The sequence below is a fragment of the Oryx dammah genome, unplaced genomic scaffold (assembly GCF_014754425.2).
Source record: "Oryx dammah isolate SB20612 unplaced genomic scaffold, SCBI_Odam_1.1 HiC_scaffold_29, whole genome shotgun sequence".
Lineage (NCBI taxonomy): Eukaryota > Metazoa > Chordata > Mammalia > Artiodactyla > Bovidae > Oryx > Oryx dammah.
The window spans coordinates 10,474,487-10,496,702 of NW_024070213.1; the positions used below are offsets into that span (position 1 = coordinate 10,474,487).

General features: G+C 58.6%; 1 protein-coding gene across 1 annotated transcript; it reads right to left on the reverse strand.

Annotated features, from left to right (window-relative positions):
- Positions 1-1,217: 1,217 nt before the first annotated feature.
- On the reverse strand, positions 1,218-21,852 carry GGA1 (golgi associated, gamma adaptin ear containing, ARF binding protein 1). The gene is made up of 17 exons (XM_040234521.1): positions 20,176-21,852; positions 16,245-16,329; positions 14,892-14,967; positions 13,885-13,983; positions 12,757-12,880; positions 12,241-12,341; positions 11,315-11,395; positions 10,083-10,223; positions 9,921-10,002; positions 8,754-8,861; positions 7,958-8,110; positions 5,134-5,192; positions 4,527-4,693; positions 3,884-4,077; positions 2,665-2,834; positions 2,312-2,422; positions 1,218-2,215 (listed from the first exon to the last, which is right to left on the reverse strand). The coding sequence occupies exons 1-17, from the start codon at positions 20,216-20,218 to the stop codon at positions 2,105-2,107; spliced, it is 1,905 nt and encodes a 634-aa protein (XP_040090455.1). The 5' UTR covers positions 20,219-21,852; the 3' UTR covers positions 1,218-2,104.
- Positions 21,853-22,216: the final 364 nt, after the last annotated feature.

Sequence of the window (22,216 nt, forward strand, 5' to 3'; positions counted from 1 at the left end):
TGCTACAGGGAGCACGGTTTTGTCTCATGTAGAAGAATAACATTCTTCTTAGAAGAACATTCCAAGGAGAGATTATCTTTCTGAGGCATCATTTAAGTGTTTAGGCAGAGTCCGGCCCAGAGAGTAGGGAGGTGAACAGGAAGGAAGCCAGGAGCCTGAGGTCAGGGTGTCTGCAGGCCCAGATGTGGGATGGTGGTCACACCAGGCAGATCTGACAGGAGGCTCCTGATTGTGAGGAGCTGGAGATGCCGACTCAGAGGCCTTGCTCCCTCTCCTGTGCCCTCGACAGCACGCCCTCCCCGTTGAGAAGCACTTGCCCTGCGCATCCAGTGTTGGCTGGCACAGAGAAGAGCCCTCATTTGCTGGAGAAAAGAGCACACAGGCCGGACTGGCCTCCAGCCCTTCCCAACAGTATGTAAGGGACAGTGTTCAGCGCCCAAATTCAGACTTGGGAAACACTGGGTTAGACAAAAGTGAAAACTCGCATCTTCAAAGCAGAACTCCCACCATATTCTAGGAAAGAGAAGTGGCGGGCAGGCTTCCCCAGATGCCTGTGAGCAGAGCGCAGAGGGCACACAGAGCCGGCTCCCTGCCATGGGGCAGGCCTGCGGGGGAATGCCTTTCAATGGCTCTGCTGCACGTTGGTTGGCTCCCTCAGCTGCCAGTCTCTAAGCCACGCCCCAGGCCGGGACCCCAGCCTCCCAATGAAGAGAAACACCCGGAAAACCCAGGGGGAGTGTGCTGTCCCCGGGAATGGCAGGGGGCCCCTGCAGAAAGAGGCTGCGGTTGGTGGCGCCTGCGCCCTGGGAGCAGCCTCTGGAGAGAGGGAGAAGCTGAGGCAGGGGCCTCGGGTGGCGCTGCACTGCAGCTGTGCTTTCAGGGCTGAGCGCAGCAAGAGGAAGTCGTGAGTGGCCAGGGGCCTCCCCTTCAGTGTCTGCAGCAGCTGGGGCTCCTGGCAGGCCCAAGCAGGCACTCGCTGCCAGCTGGGATGGCTCTGGGCCCCCCACAGCCCCGCGGGTCCTCTCCGGTGACTCAGCGGTGGCCACAGGCCCCCAAGCAGGGCCTCTTCTGGTGCCGGGATCGGAGCGGTGAGGAGGGGAACCGTGGCCTGATTTCCCAGGAGAGGCAGAGGAGTCTGCGGGGCAGCCCCTGGGAACCTCGCACGCCTGGATCCTTCCTGACTCCCTCTCTCTCAGAAGGGCCACAAGAGCAGCTGGTCCAGGAAAAAGGACGTTTTATTTCCATAAATACTCCTGCTCTCACTCACGCACAGACCCCACTCCTGCACAGACCCCACTCCTGCCCATGGATAGATGGGTGAACAAAGCCCAGTGAATCAAAGAGACACGCAAGAACTCCAGTGTAGGCCCTCCCTTGGCCAGGAGCCCGGGAGCCCCCAGCTGGGGCCACCGCCTGGGGCATTACCTTGGGGCCAGCAGTCACATGACCCCCATAGTCCCCCCACCCAGAGGCCTGACAGCAAAGGGGCCAGGCAGGTGGAGTGAGATCCCGAGGAGGAGTGGGGGACAGGTGGGGGGTCTCCCCACACTGGCCCCAAGATGGTGACTCCAGGGCCACTCAGAGAGAAAAGCTAAGAGAATCAAACCACAAACCCGAGAGTGCAAAGGGCTGGGGGTGCAGGCGTCACCCCCCCAGTCACCTGATTCCTATGGAGGAGGCCTGAGCTGGTCCCGGCTCCAGCACGGCCCCGAGTTATGGCTGGGCCTTCCCATAAGGCATAAGAGACAGGCAGGGAGGACCCCTCCCCAGGCTGGGGTCTGGAGTAGGCCTCAGGCCCTGGCCCTTGCCCGATAGCCATGCTTCTCCCCTACGACCGCAAGTCCTTCCAGGGCCGTGTGGGCCTCCCTGCTCCAGGCTCCCACCTGTGATGACAGTCCCCACCAGTGCAAACCCAGGCCCAGCCTCCTGCTGGGTTTGGCTCCGTAGGGGAGGGGACAAGGATGGCGGGGGCTGCAGGGGTGAGGGGAGAAGCACCAGACCCAGGGGAATATGGCCGTGGGAACACACCCAGGCTGCCACGGCCTCCACCTAGGCTTGGCAGCAGCCAGTCCCGTGGCCCCTCCTCTCCCCAGCCTTCTCGGTTCTAGAGGCTCCCCCAGGTCTCTGGTGGGGGGAACTGGTCCACATCCCCCATCTCGTTGTAGGTCTGGTCACCCATGGTGAAGAGGAGCTTGTAGCGGAGGCGAACCTTCTCCTGAAGCAGAGATGGTGAAGGCAGAGGGTCAGAGCGGGAGAAGAGGCTGCCCCCACCCCACGGCCACGCCCTGTCAGAGCCGGGCCCCTCACTCACCTTCTGGGGGTTGGCAAGGAGCAGGACCTGCGTGATGGCTGAGGGGTGGACGATGGGGTTAAACGCTGGCAGCTCCGTGCCTGAGGGTGGCTGAAGCTTCACCTTCATGACCTGTGGAAGGTCAGAGGGCAGATTGGAGACAGCCAGCCCTGGCTTCTTATCCCCAGTCCCTCAGGAACAAAGCCAGCCTCCTGTCAGCTCCACCCTGAGGGCCCCAGGGCCCTGCCTTTGGGTTCCCTTCTACCCCCTGACTCCCTGAGAGAAACAGAGGCCCTACCCCCTGCCCCGGAGAGCTGACTCCACACCCAGCCCCAAATCACCCTGCTTTGAGGAGAGAGGCACACCCATGTCACCTTGGGGACAGCTGACTGGAAAACGATGTTGCGAATGGGCTGGGGGGCGGTGCTCAGCATGGAAACCACCACCACCAGCAGGTCGGAGCGCCCAGGCAGCGGGTCTCGTGCGAAGTGGAAGAGGACCCGGAAGCCATGCTGGTCATACACGGTCACCGGCAAGATGCTGCCTGGCAGAGGAGACGGGGAGAGTTTGATGGGGGCAGAGGGCGGAGGCGGGGTGCCAAGCCTGAGGCCAAGCACATCCGATCAGCCCCTCACACACGGCTGACCCCAGGTGCTCGCTGCTCTGCTGAGAATGAATGAAAAGACCCAGACCCAGCGTGCCGCCTTGACCCTGAGCAGCAGTGCAGTCAGGGGTATAGTCTGGGGCCAAGATGAGCAGGTAGACTTCTAATGTGATGGTGGAGGCAGGATGCCCACCCTGGAACTGAGTCCTAGTCGGGCTCACGCAGTGCCGTGTGGCCGCTCCTGGCATGCTGGAGTAGAAGGGCTATTCAGGAGCTGTGGGCATGCTCTCGTTGTGTGACCCAGGTACAGTCACTCTGTTTCTCTGAGTGCAGGGTTCTCCAGGCTGCTAAGACAGTGGCACCACTAACCAGCTCCCAAGGACTGCCCTTGTCATCGTGAGCTTAGGAGATGGACAGCGCTGAGAAGCCTGGCCAGTCTTCCTCTGTCTGGGTCACAGTCTGGTGCTGTAAGTGGCCCCTCTTTTGCTCCTGGGCAGAAGCACAGGCTCGGACCTCAGTCTTTATCCCTATGGTCTTGGGGAGATCCCCCCAGACCTCCCTGTGTCCTGGCCCTGCCCTTCCCAGGGAGCGATGCAGAGGCCACCCATGAGAAGTCCCCTGGAGTCACCCTGGAGTTTATTTATTCTTTTGGCCATGCTGCATGGCTGGTGGGATCTTAGATCAAACCTGGGCCCTTGGTAGTCAGAGTGCCAAGCCCTAACCACTGGACTGCCAAGGAATTCCCCATCCTAGAGTTTCGAATGCAGTTCTTTGACACTCCAGGACCGGTGAGGAAACTGACTCCTAGGAAGAGGAAGCGTCTTACCCAGAGCCCCCCACCGAGTTGGGCAGGGCTGGGAGGGGAGCCCATCTTCCCACCTGCTGCCCCCGATCTAGCTCCCAACAGCACAAGGTAGCGGGAGGAGGGATGCGCAGGCAGGGAGCTGCCCCAGCTGGGCCGGCCCCTGCCGTGCCGCTGCCCTACTCACTGGGTTTGATGGACTCCAGAGGCACAGTGATGTTGGCCAGAGAGAGCTCGGTGGGCGTGGGCTGCTGCGGAGGCCCGGGGGGCTCAGGGGACACGGTGTGGATCAGGCCGGTGGCACTGGAGCTGGGCAAGCTGCAGCTGCTTTTGTTCCGCAGGTCCCGGAGTGTGAGCCGGGGGGCTGGCTGCTGCTTCTCCCTTATTGGGGGGATGGTGCATTGAGAGGTGAATCTTCAGGGCCCAGAAGATGAGGGGCACGGGAATGGCTGGGGTCCTCGTGGTCCCTGACGGCTGGCTCAGACACCTCGTCTCTCTGGCCTTGGTCTCCTCGCCTTGGAGCAGGCACCTCGTGTCCCCCACCCATTTGGGTTCAGCGCCCTCCTTCCTGGCAGCTCTCTGGGTCTTTCTTAGGGGCCGGCAGGCCTGGGGGAGGGTATGTGGGTGGGGCATGGACCCATCTCTCATACGCTCCATGCCCTGCTGGACGGGCCCTGCGTCTGCCCTGGTCACTGCTGTGTCCCTCGAGCCCTGGGCAGCACTTGGCATGCGGTGGTGTTCTGGCCATGCCGTTCACTGAGCAAACCAGCACCGGGCCTCTTTCTGCTGGGCCCCGGGCAGGGGAGGGTCTGGGCAGGGCGGACCCTCACCACCGCACTTGCTGGGACTCCGGGGGCAGCGACTGCTGCAGGAGGGTCTTCCCCAAGAGGTCGAGGTCATCCAGACCACTGCTCACGGGCGGGGGTGTCTGCGCTGGGGGCCGACTGTCCACACTGGGGGCCGGAGTCAGGGCTGGGGCTTCCGTGGCATCAGACGACTGTCGGGTGTACAAAGGGTGCAGGGGGTGAGGCTGCGCTGAAAGGTGTCGGGCACCTGGCACTGCCCTGGGGCCCCCTCCCCTCCTGGCAGGTGGTATCTGGGGAAGCGGCAGCAGAGGTGCAGACGACATCCCCACAGGCCTGAGCCCCTGACTCCAGGGCCACTGGTGGCCAAGTCTGATCTGGGGTTCCACTCGAGAAAACATCCCATTTCAAGGACCTCAGAGTCACAAGAAAGGAACAGGGAGCCCCCAGCTTAACCCAAGGCTGAGACCTCAGGGAAAAGCGCTGAAAGTGAGGAGAGGCCCGCCCACCTCCCTCCATCCAGGGATGGGTGCCCCCCACCCCCACCACCCCTGCCCTGCGCCCTCCTGCCTACCTCTCCCATCCCTGCCCCCTCAGGCTGCCTGTCCCAGCTGCCCTGTCCCACCCCTCCTACCTGGAAGCTGTTCCACCCAGCACCATCCAAGCCAGAGAGGGGTGTGGGGTCGCTGAGGCCTACAAGGAAGTGAGACAGAGGTAAAGGAGCTGGATTTGTGAGCAGAGGCAAGAGAGCTGGGGGGACTCTGTGTCAGGTCAGGGTTTCCTGGCTTCCACCCTCCCCCTGCGCCACCTCTTCCAAGAGGCTCAGCTCAAAGGGGACAACCCCCCTCCCCATCTCAGCAGAGAGAAGCAGAAACTGAAGATCCCAAGGGCCTATTCCCTGGCCCAAACACGCTTCCTCTCTTGCCGCTCAGAGGCCAATTCAACCACTAAGGTCAGGGTTGAGGTCGCCTTCGTTTGACAGTGGGCAGGTGGGAGCTGGCGCGGGGGGTGGGAGACACTATGTGAGGTTTGTTTTCTCACAGATCCAGGCGGCAGGAGTCAGCATCCTGTGCCCGCCCAATGACTGACTTGATGGATACCCTCTGAGCATCAGAAGGGCGCTGGGCCCAGGCCTGACCTAGACTCTGAGCAACCCTGGGCTGGGCCGCAGGGGCCCTGAACACAGCGTGCAGATGGTGGCCAGGGCAGACATAAAAGGCCTCGTCTGCCCTGACATGTGCCAAAAGGTTGGCTGACGGGGGCAAAGAGGGCAGTGGTCCCTCTGGAAGGGCCTGCTCATTGCCTGCTGGTCAGTAGAGGGGGGTAGGTCACCAGGCAGTCTGACCTCTGTCTTGTTTGTAGCAAAGCCTGAATAAGAGTGAGGCCTGGCATGCTGCAGTCCAAGGGCAGTCACAGAGTTGGACACAACCGGGCTGACGTGCTACTTAACGGGCAGAGGTGAGGGAGGCTGCAACTGCGGGGCCTCCTCGTCTGGACACACCTGAGACCAAGGCCCACAATGGAGACTATCAGCTCCCACACCCCTGAGGCAGGCACTGCAGACACAGGCCTCAATCCTCAGGCGATCTTAAAAGGTGGGTGTGGGCTTCTCACGCCTCCCTTAGGGATGAGGAAGCAGGTGCTCAGAGGGGTTAAGCAACCTGCCCACGGTCACACCACTGGAAACCCCAGAGTGGACGTGAGCAGAGCAAGGCCCGAAGACTGGCGTTCAGACACAGCTCTGCCACTCAGCTGTGACCTCGGGCTGGTGACAACCTTCCTGCACCTCCGGAGACAACAGCAGCATCTGCCTCTGAGGACTGCTGTCGCTAATGAATTGGACAATTCAGACGCAGAGGCGCCAGGCGCCCTCCCGGAAGCCTGAGCTGCCCGCCCCACCCCCACCCCGCGCCCTTCCTGCCACAGAGAACTGCTCAGGAGGAGCCCCCTTTGTGGTCCCAGGCTTCCTCCACTGCCCCGAGCTGGGGGAGCTGGGCGGCTGCTGCCCTGCCATGTCGGGTTCTGGTTCCCACATTTTCTTCACTTTGAGCAGCAAGCAGAGGAAGCTGGAGGCTCAGGGCTCTGCTGAAGTGACAGGGGGGGACAGGAAGTGCCGAGCACACAGCCTTTCACAGGGAGGTGGCTTCGCCGCAGCCGCTGGCTGGGGTTGGGGTGGGGGCTGGGCTCACACGCCCGCTGCCAGGTCAGGTAGCTGCTGCCCAGCGTGGGCTCGGTTCTCTCGGAGTCTACCCCAGCTCCAAAGGCAAAGGGGGCGGGTGGTGGGATTCCAATGCAGGCCTCAGGACGCCCTGTGGTCAGAGCCTCCCAGGGAAGGAGTGCTGGCTGACTGGCCCACAGAGGGGACCTCGACCTGGTCTGCTGTCCCCCTCGTCCCCCTCCACACTCTACGTCCTCGCTTCCCTGTCCTGGCTGATGGCTGAGTCAGAGCAGCAGAGAGGTTCCTGGGGAGGCTTCAGAATCGGAGGGTCTTGCCCAAAGCCCGTGGCCCTTCGGGCAAGTGGCTCAGCTTTTGGAGCCTGGCTCTGGCATCTGTAAACCAGGGGTGCTGGCCTCACTGTGTCCTGGGCTGAGGGGAGCGGGGCTAAGATAGCAACATGGTGTGTCGGGGCGCCCCTGCTGGGACTCCAGCCCTCCGTCGCTTCTTGGAGTCTGTCAGGTGTGGGTTTTACCTCAGAACCAACTCGGGAGAACTCAGTCTGACTCGGCTTCCAACTCACTTTCCTAACATATCCTCTGAGGCACCTGTGACAGGGAAAGGTTTCCTGTGACAGAGCCCGACCACCTACCTCAATTTTGCCACAACTTCAGGGCCACCGTGAGGAGGTGGCTGCTAGGCTCTCATGCCTTGACGCTCTCAGATGGGGTGGCTGCCCCTGGAAGCTGGGAACTCGAAAACTGTGTGCCCGGCTGGGTGCCCTGCTCTGCCCCGGGGTGAGCCCGTTTCCCCGCCAGGCTCAGGAGCCCTGACCCGTCCCGTAGTGATTGCAGGGCTGGTCTGGGATCAGCGGGAGTCACAGAGCTCAGCTTCCCTGGAGCTTCTGGTGCTCAGAGCCTAGAGCTCCCCTCCTCTTCCTCTCAAGGGCAAGGAGATTGCTGATTTCTGCCTGGGTAGCTCCCAATTCTAGGCTCTAACCTGCTGTAAGGAAGTCCCTTTGTTTTCCCTTAGGCCACCAGAGCCTAGGTGCGGCTGGCTTATCAGAGGTGGGGCCAGCCTCACCCTTGACAGTAGGACCTGGCAGGATCTCCTTGCTTTCTCTGAGCCTCAGCCTCCTCAGCTACGAAATGGGCCTGATGCCCATCCCCCATCTTCCAGAGGACTCACAGGAGGAGGAAGAACAGGCTGACCTGACCACACTCTGAAAGCTGCCTTATGTGCCACGGGTATCACCCCCCACCTGCAGCTGACCCTCTGGGCCCGGCCCCAGCCCCTTCCTCACCCAGAGACATGAGCTCATCATCAAGCAGGGAAACTGAGGTGCTGGGCTGCTCTGGGCCGGCCTGGTCGCCAGGGCAGGTGGGCACAGCTGCGTAGGTGGTGCCTGTCGGAGGGAGATCCAGGCCTGAGAGGTCCAAAAGGGCTGAGGTGCTCCCTGGGGTGGGAAAGGAGAGTCAGGCCAGCCCTGGGCAGAGGACACGCAGAGTCCCTGGGGTCGGGGAGCAGCAAGCTCCCCGCCTGGCCACATCACCCTTGCCTGGGATCTGCTTGCCAGGCCCCTTCTTTGGCACGTGGTGTCCCTTCTGCACAGAACGTACTTCCTGCTTCCCTCGTACTTGGCGGATTGCCTCTAGTCCTTTAAGGCCCCTCTTAGACTCCACTCTTTCCAGGTAGTGTCCCCCCAACCTCTCCCAACAGGGCCCATTCTAGCCTCCCCTGGCTGTCGCTTTACCCGGAGTGGAGCTAAGCTGTAATGTTTATGTGTCAAGCCCTCCCTGTGCACTTCTGATAATTAAACTAAGCCTTGGGATGTCATCCAGGCCCGTACAACAGGCGTCAGATTTGTCAAATGAAAGGGAGGCCCTCTTTCTCCAGCCTGTCCTTGCCAGACCCTCAGCCCCCTCCCCTCCACCCCGCATCCAGACTTCCTCCCCTGCAGCTGCAGGCTTGGCACAGACTCCTCCCCCAGCTCACCCAGTGGGGGGTCCCCCATCTTAAGGGGCCACTGAGCTCTGGGACCAGCGCCCCACCCTGTATTCTGGCCGATGGGCCCCCCCAGCTCTCCGCCACCTCCTCACCGGGGATGGAGGCGGCGGTGGCATCGCCGTTGACCTCCTCGCCCCGCACCAGCTGCTTGTACAGGTTGATGACCTGGGTAAGGCTGTCGTTGGCTTGCAGGATCTCCGCTGGAACAGGCAGGAGGGGAGGGGCTGGGCTCAAGGACTGTGGGGGCCTCCAGGGGGGGGGGAGGGGCACCCCACATGCATCCCAGGCCTCGTGGGAGGGGCGGGGCTTGGGGGCAGCCCTTCCTGACTCCTCTGCCTCAGGTAGTTCGTGGCCCTCATCCAGTTCCCTGGCTGCCCCTGCCAGCCCCTCAACACAGACACGGGCCCTGGCCTCCAGGCCCACACACTGACCCTGCTGTCTGGAGACCCTGGATCTCCACAGGGCTTCACTCTTTCCTGCTTTCCAGTCTTTACCCACGTCACCTCAGGGAGGCCCTCCCTCACCCCCAGCCCCACACCCCAGGTCCTTCCCTGCTCTCCTCCATGCCCCTAACCGCCACCCAACAGACTGCCAGGCTCACAGCCTCAGTTCCTTGTCTCCTCTCATGGGTAAGAGCTCCTGGGGGATTTGGCTCTATTTACTTTGGTCACTGCCACAGCCCCGAGCCTAGAACAGTGTCTGGCGCAAACCAGGTCCTCCGGGGCCAGGGCTGACGGAGAGCTGAGGGGCGAGCCTCCTGGGTGCACCAGGAACTTGGCACGTGGGAGGCACTCAGGGAACTCCATGACTGGAGGCTGAGATGGTACCCAGACCACTGCTGGGGAGGCGTGGCTTGTGTAGTGGCATAGAACAAGGATGAGACCCTTACGTGTGGCCACGGGGGCCAGCTCTGGAGGGGCTCAGGCCTGAGGGACTTGCTCATGGTTTCAAGCTCACCCTTACCAGGAGGCAGCGTCTGGAGGGAGAGCCTCTGGTCCTCCCTGGCCCTGCCACCACTCTGCTCTCTGATCTGGACAGGCCACTTCCCTCCCTGAACCCCAGCTGTGAAAAAGGAACAATTCCCCCTGCTGTGCAGCTTACAGGCAGTAAACGAGATGTCTGCCAAGGAGGGGCTTGGCCCACAGTCTCTCAGGGTCAGCCCCTCAGCTTCGCTTCGTTCTTCCTCAAAGTGGAGAAACCCAAGATCACTGCTGGAGAAGGGGGGCCCCTAGTGGTAGCTCCTTCTAACTGCAGCTCACCTAAGGCCTCGTCATTGTCCTCCGTGTCACTGGCCAGTCGGAAAAGGGTGGGCCGCATGCGCTCACAGCGCTGGTATAATTCCTGGGGGCAGCAGGGAGAGCAGGTCAGGGCCGGCGGGAGCACTGGGGTGGGGGTGGGGAGCCGGGTGGGGGCGGGCGCACCTTCATGAGGTCCTCGCTGCTCCGGGCCGCCACGCCGCCCTGGCTGTGGTTCATCACCATCTCGGTCAGCAGCTTCACGTTGTTGTTCACCTCCTCGATGGCGCTCGCCCGCTTCGAGATCTTCTCCATTCGCTTCTGGTCCTGGGGAGGCATTGGCAAACAGCCCCGGAGAGCCCGGGTCAGGCCCGGATCTGAGCCAGGATGCTGCCCCCGACCACCCTGGAGGGCGCCCGCTGGGTGTGGGATCAGCCCCTGCAAAGAGCCCCTCGGACCCCAGACAGGGCACTCTGGTCCAAGAAGCCCTTAGCCAACCCTGTGTTCACTTTTTCTCTCCTCTCACCAACACCCTAGACGCACAAGCTCATCAGAATCTGCAGGGGTGGCCCAGGAATCTGTGAGTCCAACACATTTGCCAGGTGATGCTGGAGGCCCGGGGCCTAGATCCACACCTGTGGCTTTCCACGACCCTCCCACTCCTTGTGTCTGTCCCTTGAAAGGAGGTGCCTGTACTTGAGAGGGAAAGGGAACCTGAGTGGTCACCAACAGAGAAACTAGTGCCGGGACCCCGTGAGGCATCTGTCAGTGTGTGGCAAGTGGCAGGGAGCTCACGGCCTTGAAAGGCTGCTACAGAAGGGACCCTGCTATCCTGCACCCACTCTGCTCACCTTGCACGTTACTCCCTTGTGGAATGAAAGGCGGGCTTGTGCTGTGCTGTCTGACACAGTTGCCCTCCTTGAAAGGGGCTGCCCTGACTTTCCCTGGCTGGTGCGTTGTCAGAGCACACAGCTTACCCTAAGATAGCCCAGAACGTCTGCCTCTGTTATCTGGACTGCCTTCTTTTGATGACTTACCCTTATCAATAAAAAAGATTTCAGCATGCACCCCCAACACAGGTATACGTCCTTATGAAATACACGTATATTCTTCCTTCTCTGTATACATACTCTATCTTAAGTACAGTAAGAGCTGATTTCCTTCTAACTTTTATAGAAGAGGTAGTCAGTCTCACAGAAGCCAGCGCAGGTCAGCTCGGCTGCTGGGAAATGCTTTCTTCTGCGCTTACTGACCCTGGCTCTGCCCACAGGGTCCCCTGACTCGGTTAGCCCTTTCTGTGCTGTCACAGCCCTTTAGCTGGGTCACCACGGAGTTCCACACATATACACAGCTCCCCTCGGTGGCCCAGCTCAACATTGCCTCCCGCCACCTCCTTGAGCCCTGGGCTCAGCTATCACCTCCTGCACCATCTCCTTGATGAGTTTGTTGGCTGCTCGGAGGTCCTCGGGGTGGGAGCTCTTCAGCAGGCGGGCCAGCATCTGTGGAGACAGAGGGACACGCTGGGACGGCACTCTCTGGGGCTGGGGTCCTGTGCTGGCTCCTTTTCCTGGAGGCGGGACATGAATAAGTCACTAAGGTCTCCATGGGGTGGCAAGGATCTACCGAGAGTGGGGATGTCCCTGGCTGTCCAGGGATTAAGACTCCACTCTTCCACTGCATGGGGTGTGGGTTCGATCCCTGGTCAGGGAGCTAAGATGCCACATGCCGAGAGGCTGATGAAATAAAATAAATGAATCCTTTTTTTTTTTTTAAAAGAATCTACTGACATCTTAATCTTATGTGGCAGCCATGAACAAGTGACACACTGCAAATAAGTGCTTTCCACAGTGCCCAGCAGAAATAAGTTCTCCACAAATGGTGTGAAAAATTACATTAATATTGCTAGAGCATTCTTCTGGAAGGAAGTACAGGAAACTCAACAGCAGTTACCCTCTGGGACTATACTGGGTAGAGAGGAGCTTTTTTTTTATCTTACCTCTGGGCTGTTTTAAGTTCTTGCCCATGAGCACATGCTTCTTTAACAAAAAGCTAGCAAAATTACTGCTGAGAAAGTCACAGACATAAAGATAGGCAACCTGCTGATCAAGCTATGAAATGCCCTCAGACCAACCCCTGGGCCACCAGGCTCAGGCCTGTGTGTACCACGTGACGGCACCGCGCGGGCAGCATCAGCACGTGTAAGGGCTTAACACCTGGCGCCTGCACCCGCCACGCAGCTGCGCTCAGTGTGAGCCTCCGATCCAGGGACAGCGCCGCCAGAGGCTGGGATCCGCTGACCCTCAAGGGGCCTGGGGTCCTCCTCTGGCCCTCCCTGAAGCCTCACCTTGGATTTCTCCTCATCTTCAAAGATCACATTCTTCGGCCGTGGTGGAGGAACAGGAAAGGCGGCGTCATCTGGCAGCTTGGGGTCGGCCTTCACGATCCCTGCAGTAGAGGGCGGTGGGGAGACTGTCTCGAGGCTGGGGCGAGGCGGGGTATGGGGGGCAGGCAAGGGTAGGAGGGAGCGTGGAAGACAGGCTTTCTCCAGAGCGCTGGTGCTGCCTTTCAGGGCTCAAGACCTGCTCCTGAACCACCCTGCCAAAGGGCAGCTGGCAGAGGGCGTAGTTAGGGGCCTCTATTTTGAGACCATTCCATGGGGGGCCACTCTCTGAGGGGAAGGCTGACTCAAACCCATGTTCCCTCCAGCCCATCTGGCCTCAGGCAGAACCATAAAGACCACTGACTCTGTGGTCTTGAGCAGTTAAAGGGCACACCCATGATCTTGATGCCAGGGCCCTGAAGCTGCTGGAGCCCCAGGGCAGAGCAGAGGGGGCACTCACCCCCACCTCTGGGGCCTCACCCTGCTTCTTCAGCATCTGGTAGGCCTCTGAAATCTTCACCTCCTCAGGGAGGCCAACCGTCCAGCTGTAGAGAAGCTCCAGGATCTTGTTCTTCACCTTCTCTGATGTCCGAGAACCCAGGTACTTCAGGGATGGAGGGGAGAGGAGGCTTTCCATTGGCTGGCCTCACTCACTGCAGCCCCAACCCCAGCCCAAACCTGGCTGCCTCCCCAGGACTCCCTCTGAAACTTCAGCCTACAGGACCCTCATGTGCCACTCGACCAGCCTGGCAGAGCTCCAGGCCCTGCCGCTCCCAAGCTGAGCCGGCCCTGGGCGTCCCAGTCCCCCACCTGTTCAGTGAGGTGACAGCAATGGGATCACGCTGGGGATGCAGAGCTGAAAGGCCCAGAGCCCAGCATCTACTCACAGTCGGCTCAAGGAAGCCCTAACCTTGTGACCTCAGGAAGGAGGAGCCACCAGGCTCCTGGCTGACCAGGGAAGGAGCAGGCGTGGGACCATTTGGCCCCAGGCCCCATTCAGTTTCCTTCCCAGCAGTACACTCGGCTGAGGGAACTAGCTTTCACACTGATCAACTCCTGAGAACAGCTGCTGGGTCATTCAGCTGCTTGGGCCAAGGGATGGGCCTGAGTGAGGACGGGCGAAAGGGTTTGGCTCTCACCTACCCAACAAGGGGCACCAAACCTGTTCGTACCCTACGGGAGGACTCTGGGGCCTCAGATCCAAGGCCTCAGGAGGCCACTCTTGTAAGTGGGGACAGGGAGACCCTCCACTAGACACCTAGGTGGGGCACCAGGGCACCCCACCCTGGTGCCCAGACCTGCCATGGCTAGGTCTGCAGGGAGAGAGCTCAGACCTGAGCAGCCCACACTGGGGAAGCTGTCTTTCATTGCAGTCATTCCTCCCTAAGTGCCAAGCTGCTCCAGAGTCAGCCAGCCACCGGGCAGCCTGGAACATTCTTCCCAGAAGCCCAGCTGTCCTGAATTCAGCTGTGTGAAGACTCTCGAGAAAGGGTCTGTGTTTGTGCCAGGTCAGGAGGAGAGCAGTCACCCTCCTCTCTCGATCTGGGATCCTCGCTGCTCAACCCCCCCATGGCAGCACAGGTCTGAGCATATGATAGAGGCACCCACCTTGGGAGACACAACCTTGATGAGCTCGTTGAGGAAGCGGAACTTGCCCACCTCATCGTGGAACCTTTTGCCGCAGCTCTTCATGCATGTTTCCAGCACCTGGAGGGGAAGGTGTGAGGTACGGGGGCCCCCTGGGTGGGTCAGGGGAGGCAGCCTCTCTCCCACACCTCAGCCAGGGACCAGAAGTCCAGAGACCAGCCGTGAGAAGGGAGAAAATAACTTGAGGAAAAAAAGGGATTCTGAGGTTCAGAGACCCCTGAGATTGATCACCACCCCTGGAAGACAGGGCTGGGCCACTCTGAGAGCCTGGTGACACCCAACTCACATCACTAACTTAGTCCCTCCATGGCCTGGCCACATCTGAGTACCACTTGTAAATTACTTTCTTACTATTTTCCTTTGATGGTTTTTTTGAAACGTAAATAGGCACCATCAACCTCAGCCTCATCCTAAGCAATACATACGTGAAATCAGAGAACTAACACGTGAGGAGAGGAAATAAAACACCGAAACCCTAACATGTTAAAACAAACACCGAACTATTAAAAGGGTGCCTGGTGTTGCCCGTGTCTGGAGGCCATCGACAGGCTGGCCTTGTCGGGCCCCACAATGCATCCGGGAGCTCTATAAACACGAAGATTCCTGGATGCACATACTACAGGTGTGCTGGTCAGCAGGTCTGGAGTGGGGCCGTGATTCAGCCTCCAGAAGATCTGAGGGACAGCTGGAGCTGGGAATCCCCGGACCAGATGACCGAGGGCTTCCTCCCTGCAAGAGGCCTAACTGTGCAGGGTCTGGGATGGGAGGCCAGCCAGTTGGTTCACTGGTTGCCATGGGGTGCTCAAAGGCTGGCACACACCCTTATTTTAGGCCATCTTGGCACAATTCCCTTGGGCTCTAAAGAGGAGCCTGACGGGACCCCAGAAACCTCAGTCTCCTTCCCACCCCACCCCTGGTGCCATCCACATGGTCAGGGGACAGATGGCACTGTTTCTCCTTCTCCTCACCGTCAGGGCCTGGACTGCCTCCCACTCCTGCGGGGACTGGATCTTGTGGGCCAACAGCCGGGTGGCAAGTGGAGGCCTGGGGGAGAGGAAGAGCAAAGAGCCAGACTAGTCACAGAGCCCCAGGCACCCTGAGAGTGCTGCCTCTCTGCCCCCAAGACTTGTAGTCTGCAGAGGCTCCTGCAGGGCATGTGCAAAGGCCCAGCTCCCTCTTCAGATTGACTGGGGCCAGAGACTCTGGCACAACAGAGCAGGTCCTGGCAGGGCACGCAGGGCAGCAACCTCTGAAAGGCACGAGCTCAGCTCCTTGGCTGGCTGTACTGAGAACTATGACTTGCGTATCCTCGGGTGGCTATAGAGACAAGTACCGAAACAGGGGCCCAGCCAGGGCACAGAACGCGACAATGTGCCCAGAACATTCTGCTGGGAGAATGGTGACATCACCTACCAGATCCTAACACAGACATGCCCACGGTCTATAGGGGCCCAGCCAGGAAAAAGAACGTGACAATGTGCCCAGAACATTCTGCTGGGAGAATGGTGGCATCACCTACCAGATCCTAACTGTCACCAGTGACAGCAACAGCTAACACATACTGAGTGCTTCATGTGCAAGGCAACTCACCTCCATTTTCCTGCCTAAGCTCCTAAGAGCCCCCTGAGGCAGGTAGCACTATCACGCCCACTTTACAGTCACAGAGATGGAGGGTCAGAGGCATCCAGTACTCGCCCAGGCCACACCCTAACTGAAGGGATGGGATCGGGCCCGAGCAGCTGGTCTGGGGACCACGCACATCATGGTCCACACGGCATCCTGAGCGGAGCGCCTGCACTTATGGGGGGTGCAGCAGAGGTGAAGCATGCTGGGCTGTGCTCCTCCAACTTCAGCACTACCTGGGAGCCCGCTAACAACGTCCCCCTCAAGCTCCCTGCCGAGTGGTCTAGTCCAAGCCTGGACGCGCCACCAACGGACAGTTTTGACAAGTACACCGTGTAGGTTTCATGCAGGCAGTTCAGGCTCTGCCTTGAGCAGAGGGTACCCCAACTGGGGAGTTCTCTGGCAGGTCCTCCCCAAACAAGCCTGGGCACGAGTCAGGCAGCCTTGAGCCTCATCAGGTCTGTGAGACCTTAGGGCAACTGCTGAGTTCCCTGAGCCTCAGTTTCTTCACCTGTAAAATGGGTCCAGTAAGGCCTACCTCAGAGGGTGGTACAGAGTGCCTGCTGCCATCATTAATCTGGGAGCTCATTAAGAATGCAAACTGGGTCTCAACCCACCCGCATCTCTGCCCAAGGCCAGGTCTGGAGGGTGCATGGCAGGTGCTGAGCACATGAGCAAAGGACAGGGAAGTCACCTACCCCTCAAAGTCCTCGTTGAGCTGCTCACAGAAGCCGTTGATGCTGGCCCAGTTCAGCTCCTTGTTCAGGGGGTTTGTGGCTCTGTCTGGAAGAGAACAGAGGGCTAGTGTAACCTGGCGAAAGGATACCCCTGCCTCTTTCAGTTCCTGCCCTGGGGTACCTCTGAGCACACGGAAAGGCCTCTCCTTGACTCCCTACCCCAACGGCCCCAAGAACCCAGCACTGACGTCCATCAGGTCACAGCACAGAGGACCTGCTGGCCTCTGGCTTCCCCTCACAGCTTCTCCCCAAAGGGCCCCACGTCGAGAGAGAGTGCTCAGGGCCTGTTCCCTTACTGTCACTTCTGCTGTAAGCCTCTCCGCCTGTCTAACCACACCTCCTCTGATTCTGCTCCTAAAATGTCCCCATAATTCTCAAGGAATTCACTCTCAGAGGAGATCTAGAGGTATGGGAAAAACAGCCACAGTTCCAAACACAAGGAGTTTCGCAGCTGGGAAGTGGGCCAAGGGCAGCTAGGTTCTTAGTACAAGGTGACAGAGGGAGGCAAAAGGGTCATGGGAACTGGAAACCAGGGGAAGGGACTCAGGGGAGGCTGCCCGGAAGGGGCAGCACAAGAGGGAGTACCAGGCTGGGGATAACATGACTTGGAACAGCTCAAGGGCTGCATGTGAGAAGAGCCGTGGATAATAGCGCAGGGCAAGGCATGAGGGGCGTGATAAGGAGCACAGCTCAGGTATGCCTCCTCCTTAACTAAGGTCATACTGCCGGGGCAGCGTGCGCCTGTGTCCCCCCAGACCTGACCCTCGTTGCCGGCCCAAGTCTGCTACTGTGTCGCATCACAGCCGTTTACATACACATCGGTCTCCCCCCGGTAAATGAGTGAATGGACACGGGCTTGGCAGCAGGCTGGCAGGGAGAGGTTCCAGGGGAATTCAAATCCAGAGAGGGTAGTGGCTAGAAAAGGGCCAACAGGAAGGGGTGGTAAACAAGGCCAGACAGAACCGCCTGACCCCCCCCCCCCACCGCCCCAGTGTCGGTCAAACAACAATTAAAGATAAACAAGATCCTACTGTAGAGCACAGGAAAGCACATTCAATATCCTGGGAGAAACCATAATGAAAAGGAATATAAAAAAGAATGTATACATGTGTAGAACTGAGTCACTGTGCCGAACAGCAGAAATGATCACAACACTGTAAATCAACTATACTTCAATAAAATGAAAAAAAACACACACACAAAAACTGTTAAGTCAGTCAGAACTTTCCCGAACCTCCATTTCCCCATTTGTAAAGTTGCGGCAAAATAAGGAATGATTTGGGATGACAACATACTCTACCCAGGGGGAGCGGTGGGGGCAGCCAGAGCTGGATCTCTGTCACCTCCCAGCCTGTCCCGGTCAGTTCCGCCCCAGCCTGAGGACTGAGCGGAGGCTGTGGAGGGAACAGCCCAGGAGGTGGGACACAGGAGCTGTGGCCAGGGGCAGGTTGGGGACTCGGCGTGTGGCGCCTGCCTATTTGGGGTGGTGCTGTGGCGGGAGGCCTGGTGCCCTAGGGTCTCAGAGCCTGGCAACCAATCATTCAATTCATATTTATTCAATAAATATTTTGAGTGTGGGGCTGTGGCAGTGAACAAAACCCCCATCCTCCTGGAACTCAATGGCTCAGCATAGGAAACACTGACTGCTCAGACAAGCCACCACACAGGGTGCTGTACACTGCTGCAGGGTGCTGTTGAGAAAAACAGAGCATTAAAAAAAAAAAAAAGGAAAAGAAACTCAGAGCAGAGAGACGGTATAGACAGCATGTGTGAGTTTGTGGGGGTTGCTGCTCTCTGGGATGGCCCTCAGAGGTCCAGCTGAGCGGAGACCTGAATGAAGCATTTTCCCTGTGCACACGTCTCTGTTCTTGGAGCCCTGCAGAGCCCTGCAGTCCCTGGGAGAAACGAAGCCCCTGCTGACCACTCTGGAATGCCAGAGATAGCTGCCCTCTCCCCACCCCCCAGCCATCAACTCTGCCTCCCAGTCCTGCAACACGGACAGAGCCTGGGTAACATCAGTCTTCAGTTAGAAAGATAGCATGGGGCTGGATATTGCCTACTCAGTGACACTCAGCTGGGGGAACCTAAAACAGGAAGTCTCTTAAAGTGTCAAGAGACACGTGAGTCTGAGTGAGTTCCAGAGTCTGCTCCTAACCAGGGAGGATGAAGCAGTGGCATCACAGGACATCTTCTCTCCATCTGGTTCAGAGCAAGGGCCTCTGGGTCCAAGGACATCTGACCAACCTGTCTGGGCCTGGCCCTCAACTCCCAGCCCTCTTAGCTCTACCTGAGGGGAGCACTTCCCCCAGCAGGCCTCAGCGCAGAACACCCAGGGAAGGAGGTGTTTCACAACAGGGCGTGACTCCACTTTGTCACTTTACAGTGGTGACAATGTCATACTTTACCCAACAAAAGCTACTCTTCACCCCCAATCACTGCAAGGAAAGAGCTTACAATTTTGCCAGGGTACCAACAGGAAGAAAAAGAGAAAACACCCTCAGCTCCAGTCTAGCAGAGTCCAGCCTCCTGCTGAGACCAAACTCCCTGGCCTCTCAGAAAACGTCCACTGTTGCTAACCCTGACACCATACTGTATCACCCATGGCTCAAGGCCTGCCTCTGGTCAGATCTGTCAGTCAGAGCCCTGCCCATCCCCCACCCCCAAGTGACGGTGGAGACCTGGACACTTGTGGCATTCCAGAACCGTCTCGATCGCCGCTGAGTGCTTCCTTTCCATGCCCTCCCCCTCCACTGGCCAGACTGACTGTGAAACATCCCTGGAGACGCTGTGGTTCTGAGACCAACCTCCAGATTCAATGCTGCACAAGACTGGCTTAAAAGGGGTTGTCCCTAATCCCAAATCACCCTGTGTGGCTCCCTGGTGTGCCTGGGACCAAAAGGCTGAGCTGAGGGTGGACCCAGAGGCTTCCCTGCAGCCCTGGTGCAGATGTGAGTGGAAAGGAAGAGCTGTCACTAGTCCAGGGAGAAGCAAGCCGTGCTCTGAGAAGCCGAGTCCAGAGTGGGTTATGAGAGGCGAGGATCTTCTGCAGCATGAGACAGGGAGGTCAGGTGGACCATGCGGGGGGCCGGCACTCAGAAGCCGGAGTGGGAAGCTGGGTCTGAGGTGACCCAGGGAGGGATGCACGGGCCTTTGGAGGAAACTCGGCGAGAGGCAGAAAAAGAATCTGTGGTGGGGGTGCAGAAATCTGAGGGCCTGAACTGAGGGTAGTGATACAGAACTTGAAATTACTTCTGAGAGTTTGGGACGGGACCCTCCCAAGCCTGTGGAGTTCAGAGGTTTCTATGTGGCCAGAACTTGGGGGGGGGGGGTTCCATGGGTTAATGGGTCCTACCTTCCTGGGTGGGGAAACAACCGAATCTGAGTTGCAAGCTCAAGGAACAGATAGGAGGGAGTCCCATCAGGCACCGCCAGAAAGTGGAGGATTCGGGGCTTTAAGGGGAACAGGGTCCCTCCCTCCTGGGTGTGTGGTGCAGCCCTCGGGGACGCTCGCCTGCTCCCTCCAGGGGTCCAGGAAATGACTTGGGTGTCCGCTCCGCGGATAACTCTGGGCCCGAGGAGGTTGTACGCGGCGCTCTCCATCCCGGGAGTTCTGGGCGCTGAGCTGGGGGCAGCTCACTCGGCCCCGGGGGTCGAGGCCCAGGAATCGGAAGGATGGGTGGCACTTGCTCCCACTGCGGGTTCATGCATCTGGTGGGGGTTTCCCTTCTTCACCCCAGGGTCTGAGGTATGGGTTTTGGGACACCGCCCCTTACCGGGCCGGGGGCGGAGCGTGAGGAGGGGGCGCCCTGTACCCCGCCCCCGTCGGGAAGGGGACCGCCTAATGCCCCCGGTTCCGGTTCCGGTCCGGCCCGCGCCCCTCCCGGACACTCACTGATTCGCGCCTCCAGAGTCTCCGGCTCCATCGCGGGCTCCATCGGCCACAGGCCCCCAGCCTCGGCCCCGCCCCCGCCCCCCGCCGCTCTCGCGGGACCTCCTTGGCAACGCCCTCCGCCAATTAAAGGGGCAACGTCCGTCCCGACAAGCTGGAGCAGCGCGCAAGAGCATTCGGCACCATAGAGATGAAGACGGGCTTGCCTAGAGCGTCACCTGCTCTCCCAACCCCTCCATGCGGCGTCAACGTCGCGAGAGCGACTCGCCTCCTGCCTTGTTCAGTGCGCTCGGGAACGAGAGAAAGCCGAGGGACTCGGGACTGAGGGCTGCACCATGGAAACCCTGCGGGACGCTCTAAATCGCTGTGCGTCACGGAGATGCCTATGACCGCTTCCGGAAGAACGTTCTGGGGCCATGTTTCTGAGGGGCTCTGAGGTCACTTCCGGATCCCTGAGCGGATATTCCGCTTAGCTGCAAAAGTGGGGAAGGGGTCCTTAAAAGGGCAATGGCATCTTGGCCGCTGTGAAAATGACGTTTGCGTGCTTAAAGGTTCCAAGCACTGTTTTTAAGTACTGTTTAATGATTTGCTGTTTCTCATAACGTGAACCAGATAGTTTGTCTGAGATCACACAAGTGGCAGAGCCTGAACCCTGTACTATCTCCTGCATTCATTCTGCAGTCAGTGCATGCACTCTATTCGTCTTGCTCTGGGACAGGCGCTGAAACAGAAAGACAAGGCCAGATATTACACAACAAGATGGGGGAAGCCCAGGGATAATGGCAACACAAGAGGGACCCCCCTACCCCAAACTGGGGCGGGGATAGGGGATTGGGGGGTGTCTTGTCAGGAGGTTTCCACAGAGAAGGTGATATTTAGCTGAAAGACAGTCAGAATTCTCCCAGTAAACCTGGTGTGGAAAGGTACCCCAGGTGGGGGGAACCAAACATTTCAGGACTCACAGGATAGAAAGAGGATGATGAGGTCAGATAATTCAAAATAGTTTAATACGGCTCCAGAAGTTGTTGGCCTGGAAATAGTTTGGGGCAAGATCACGCAGATCCTGCGTTTAGCTTTTTTTCTTGTAAACCATGCTGGGGGTGTCGTTAAAGAGTTTCAACGAGTGGTGATGACAAAGTCAGGCTTTTGTTTTAGAGAGATCCAGGCGCAACAGTGAGAGAAAGACAGTGACGGGTGCTGGGCTGAAATCAAGGAGGGCGGAATGAACAGACTTCCTAGGCTCGGGGCCTTTTCTGCCGTTTCTCCATCACAGACCCTCTTCATCTGTTTTTTCCCACCCGCGGCCGAGGGAGCCTGGTTTCCAGGGTCACCCGGGTCCGTCGCCCCCTGGCGGCCCGTCGGGGAACTGACCCATGGTATCCACTCAAGCTTCCCCGTCTTCCGGAGGGTTAAAGCGGAGACCGAAACGGAATCTGGCGATTCCGGTTCTGCTTGGCCGTCGCCCTGGCAAGCGACCTCGATTCACCTTGCCGAACCACGGTGACCTCATCAGGGAGTTGCGAGGCATGTGCTGGGTCAGTTTTTCCCCTAAACTCAACCATTCAGCAGACTGGGATGTTTTTTAAGATTCTCCCCCTCAGGCCATTAAAATTGTACAGGAAAATGATACGTATGTTTACTGCATTCCTCAATAAAAGCTGTAACATAAAATGTGCTTAGAGCTCTTTTCCTTTGTTTCTTTTTTTTACTGAAATGAATTATTACAGAAATAAAATGCAACCGCACTTACCACATTGATTTAAGGGTATATATATATACACGCTGTCAAGACTCACTTTTTAAAGATGGCATAGATCTGACCAAGGTTCAAATTCTGACTTGATTGCTTTCTAAACTGTGTAACCTAGGACAAGTAACATAGACTCCCTAGATCTCAGGCTTCTCATCTGAAACTTGGCTGTGAGAATTCAATGGATGGGTGTCTGCAAAGTGAATCCCCAGTACATGCTCTCCAACCACTTTCTCTGCTGAACTTTTCTCCTTAGCACTTATTTCCACTATTTCCTTTTTCTCGTTGTGTTTT

Excerpts from the sequence above, each read along its gene's own strand:
- GGA1 (XM_040234521.1), bottom strand. The coding sequence starts at position 20,218 with ATGGAGCCCGCGATGGAGCCGGAGACTCTGGAGGCGCGAATCA. Across the intron at positions 13,984-14,891 it reads AGGCAGTCCAGGCCCTGACG|GTGCTGGAAACATGCATGAA; the intron begins GTGAGGAGAAGG and ends CTTCCCCTCCAG. Across the intron at positions 10,224-11,314 it reads TCAAGGAGATGGTGCAGGAG|GACCAGAAGCGAATGGAGAA; the intron begins GTGATAGCTGAG and ends ATGCCTCCCCAG.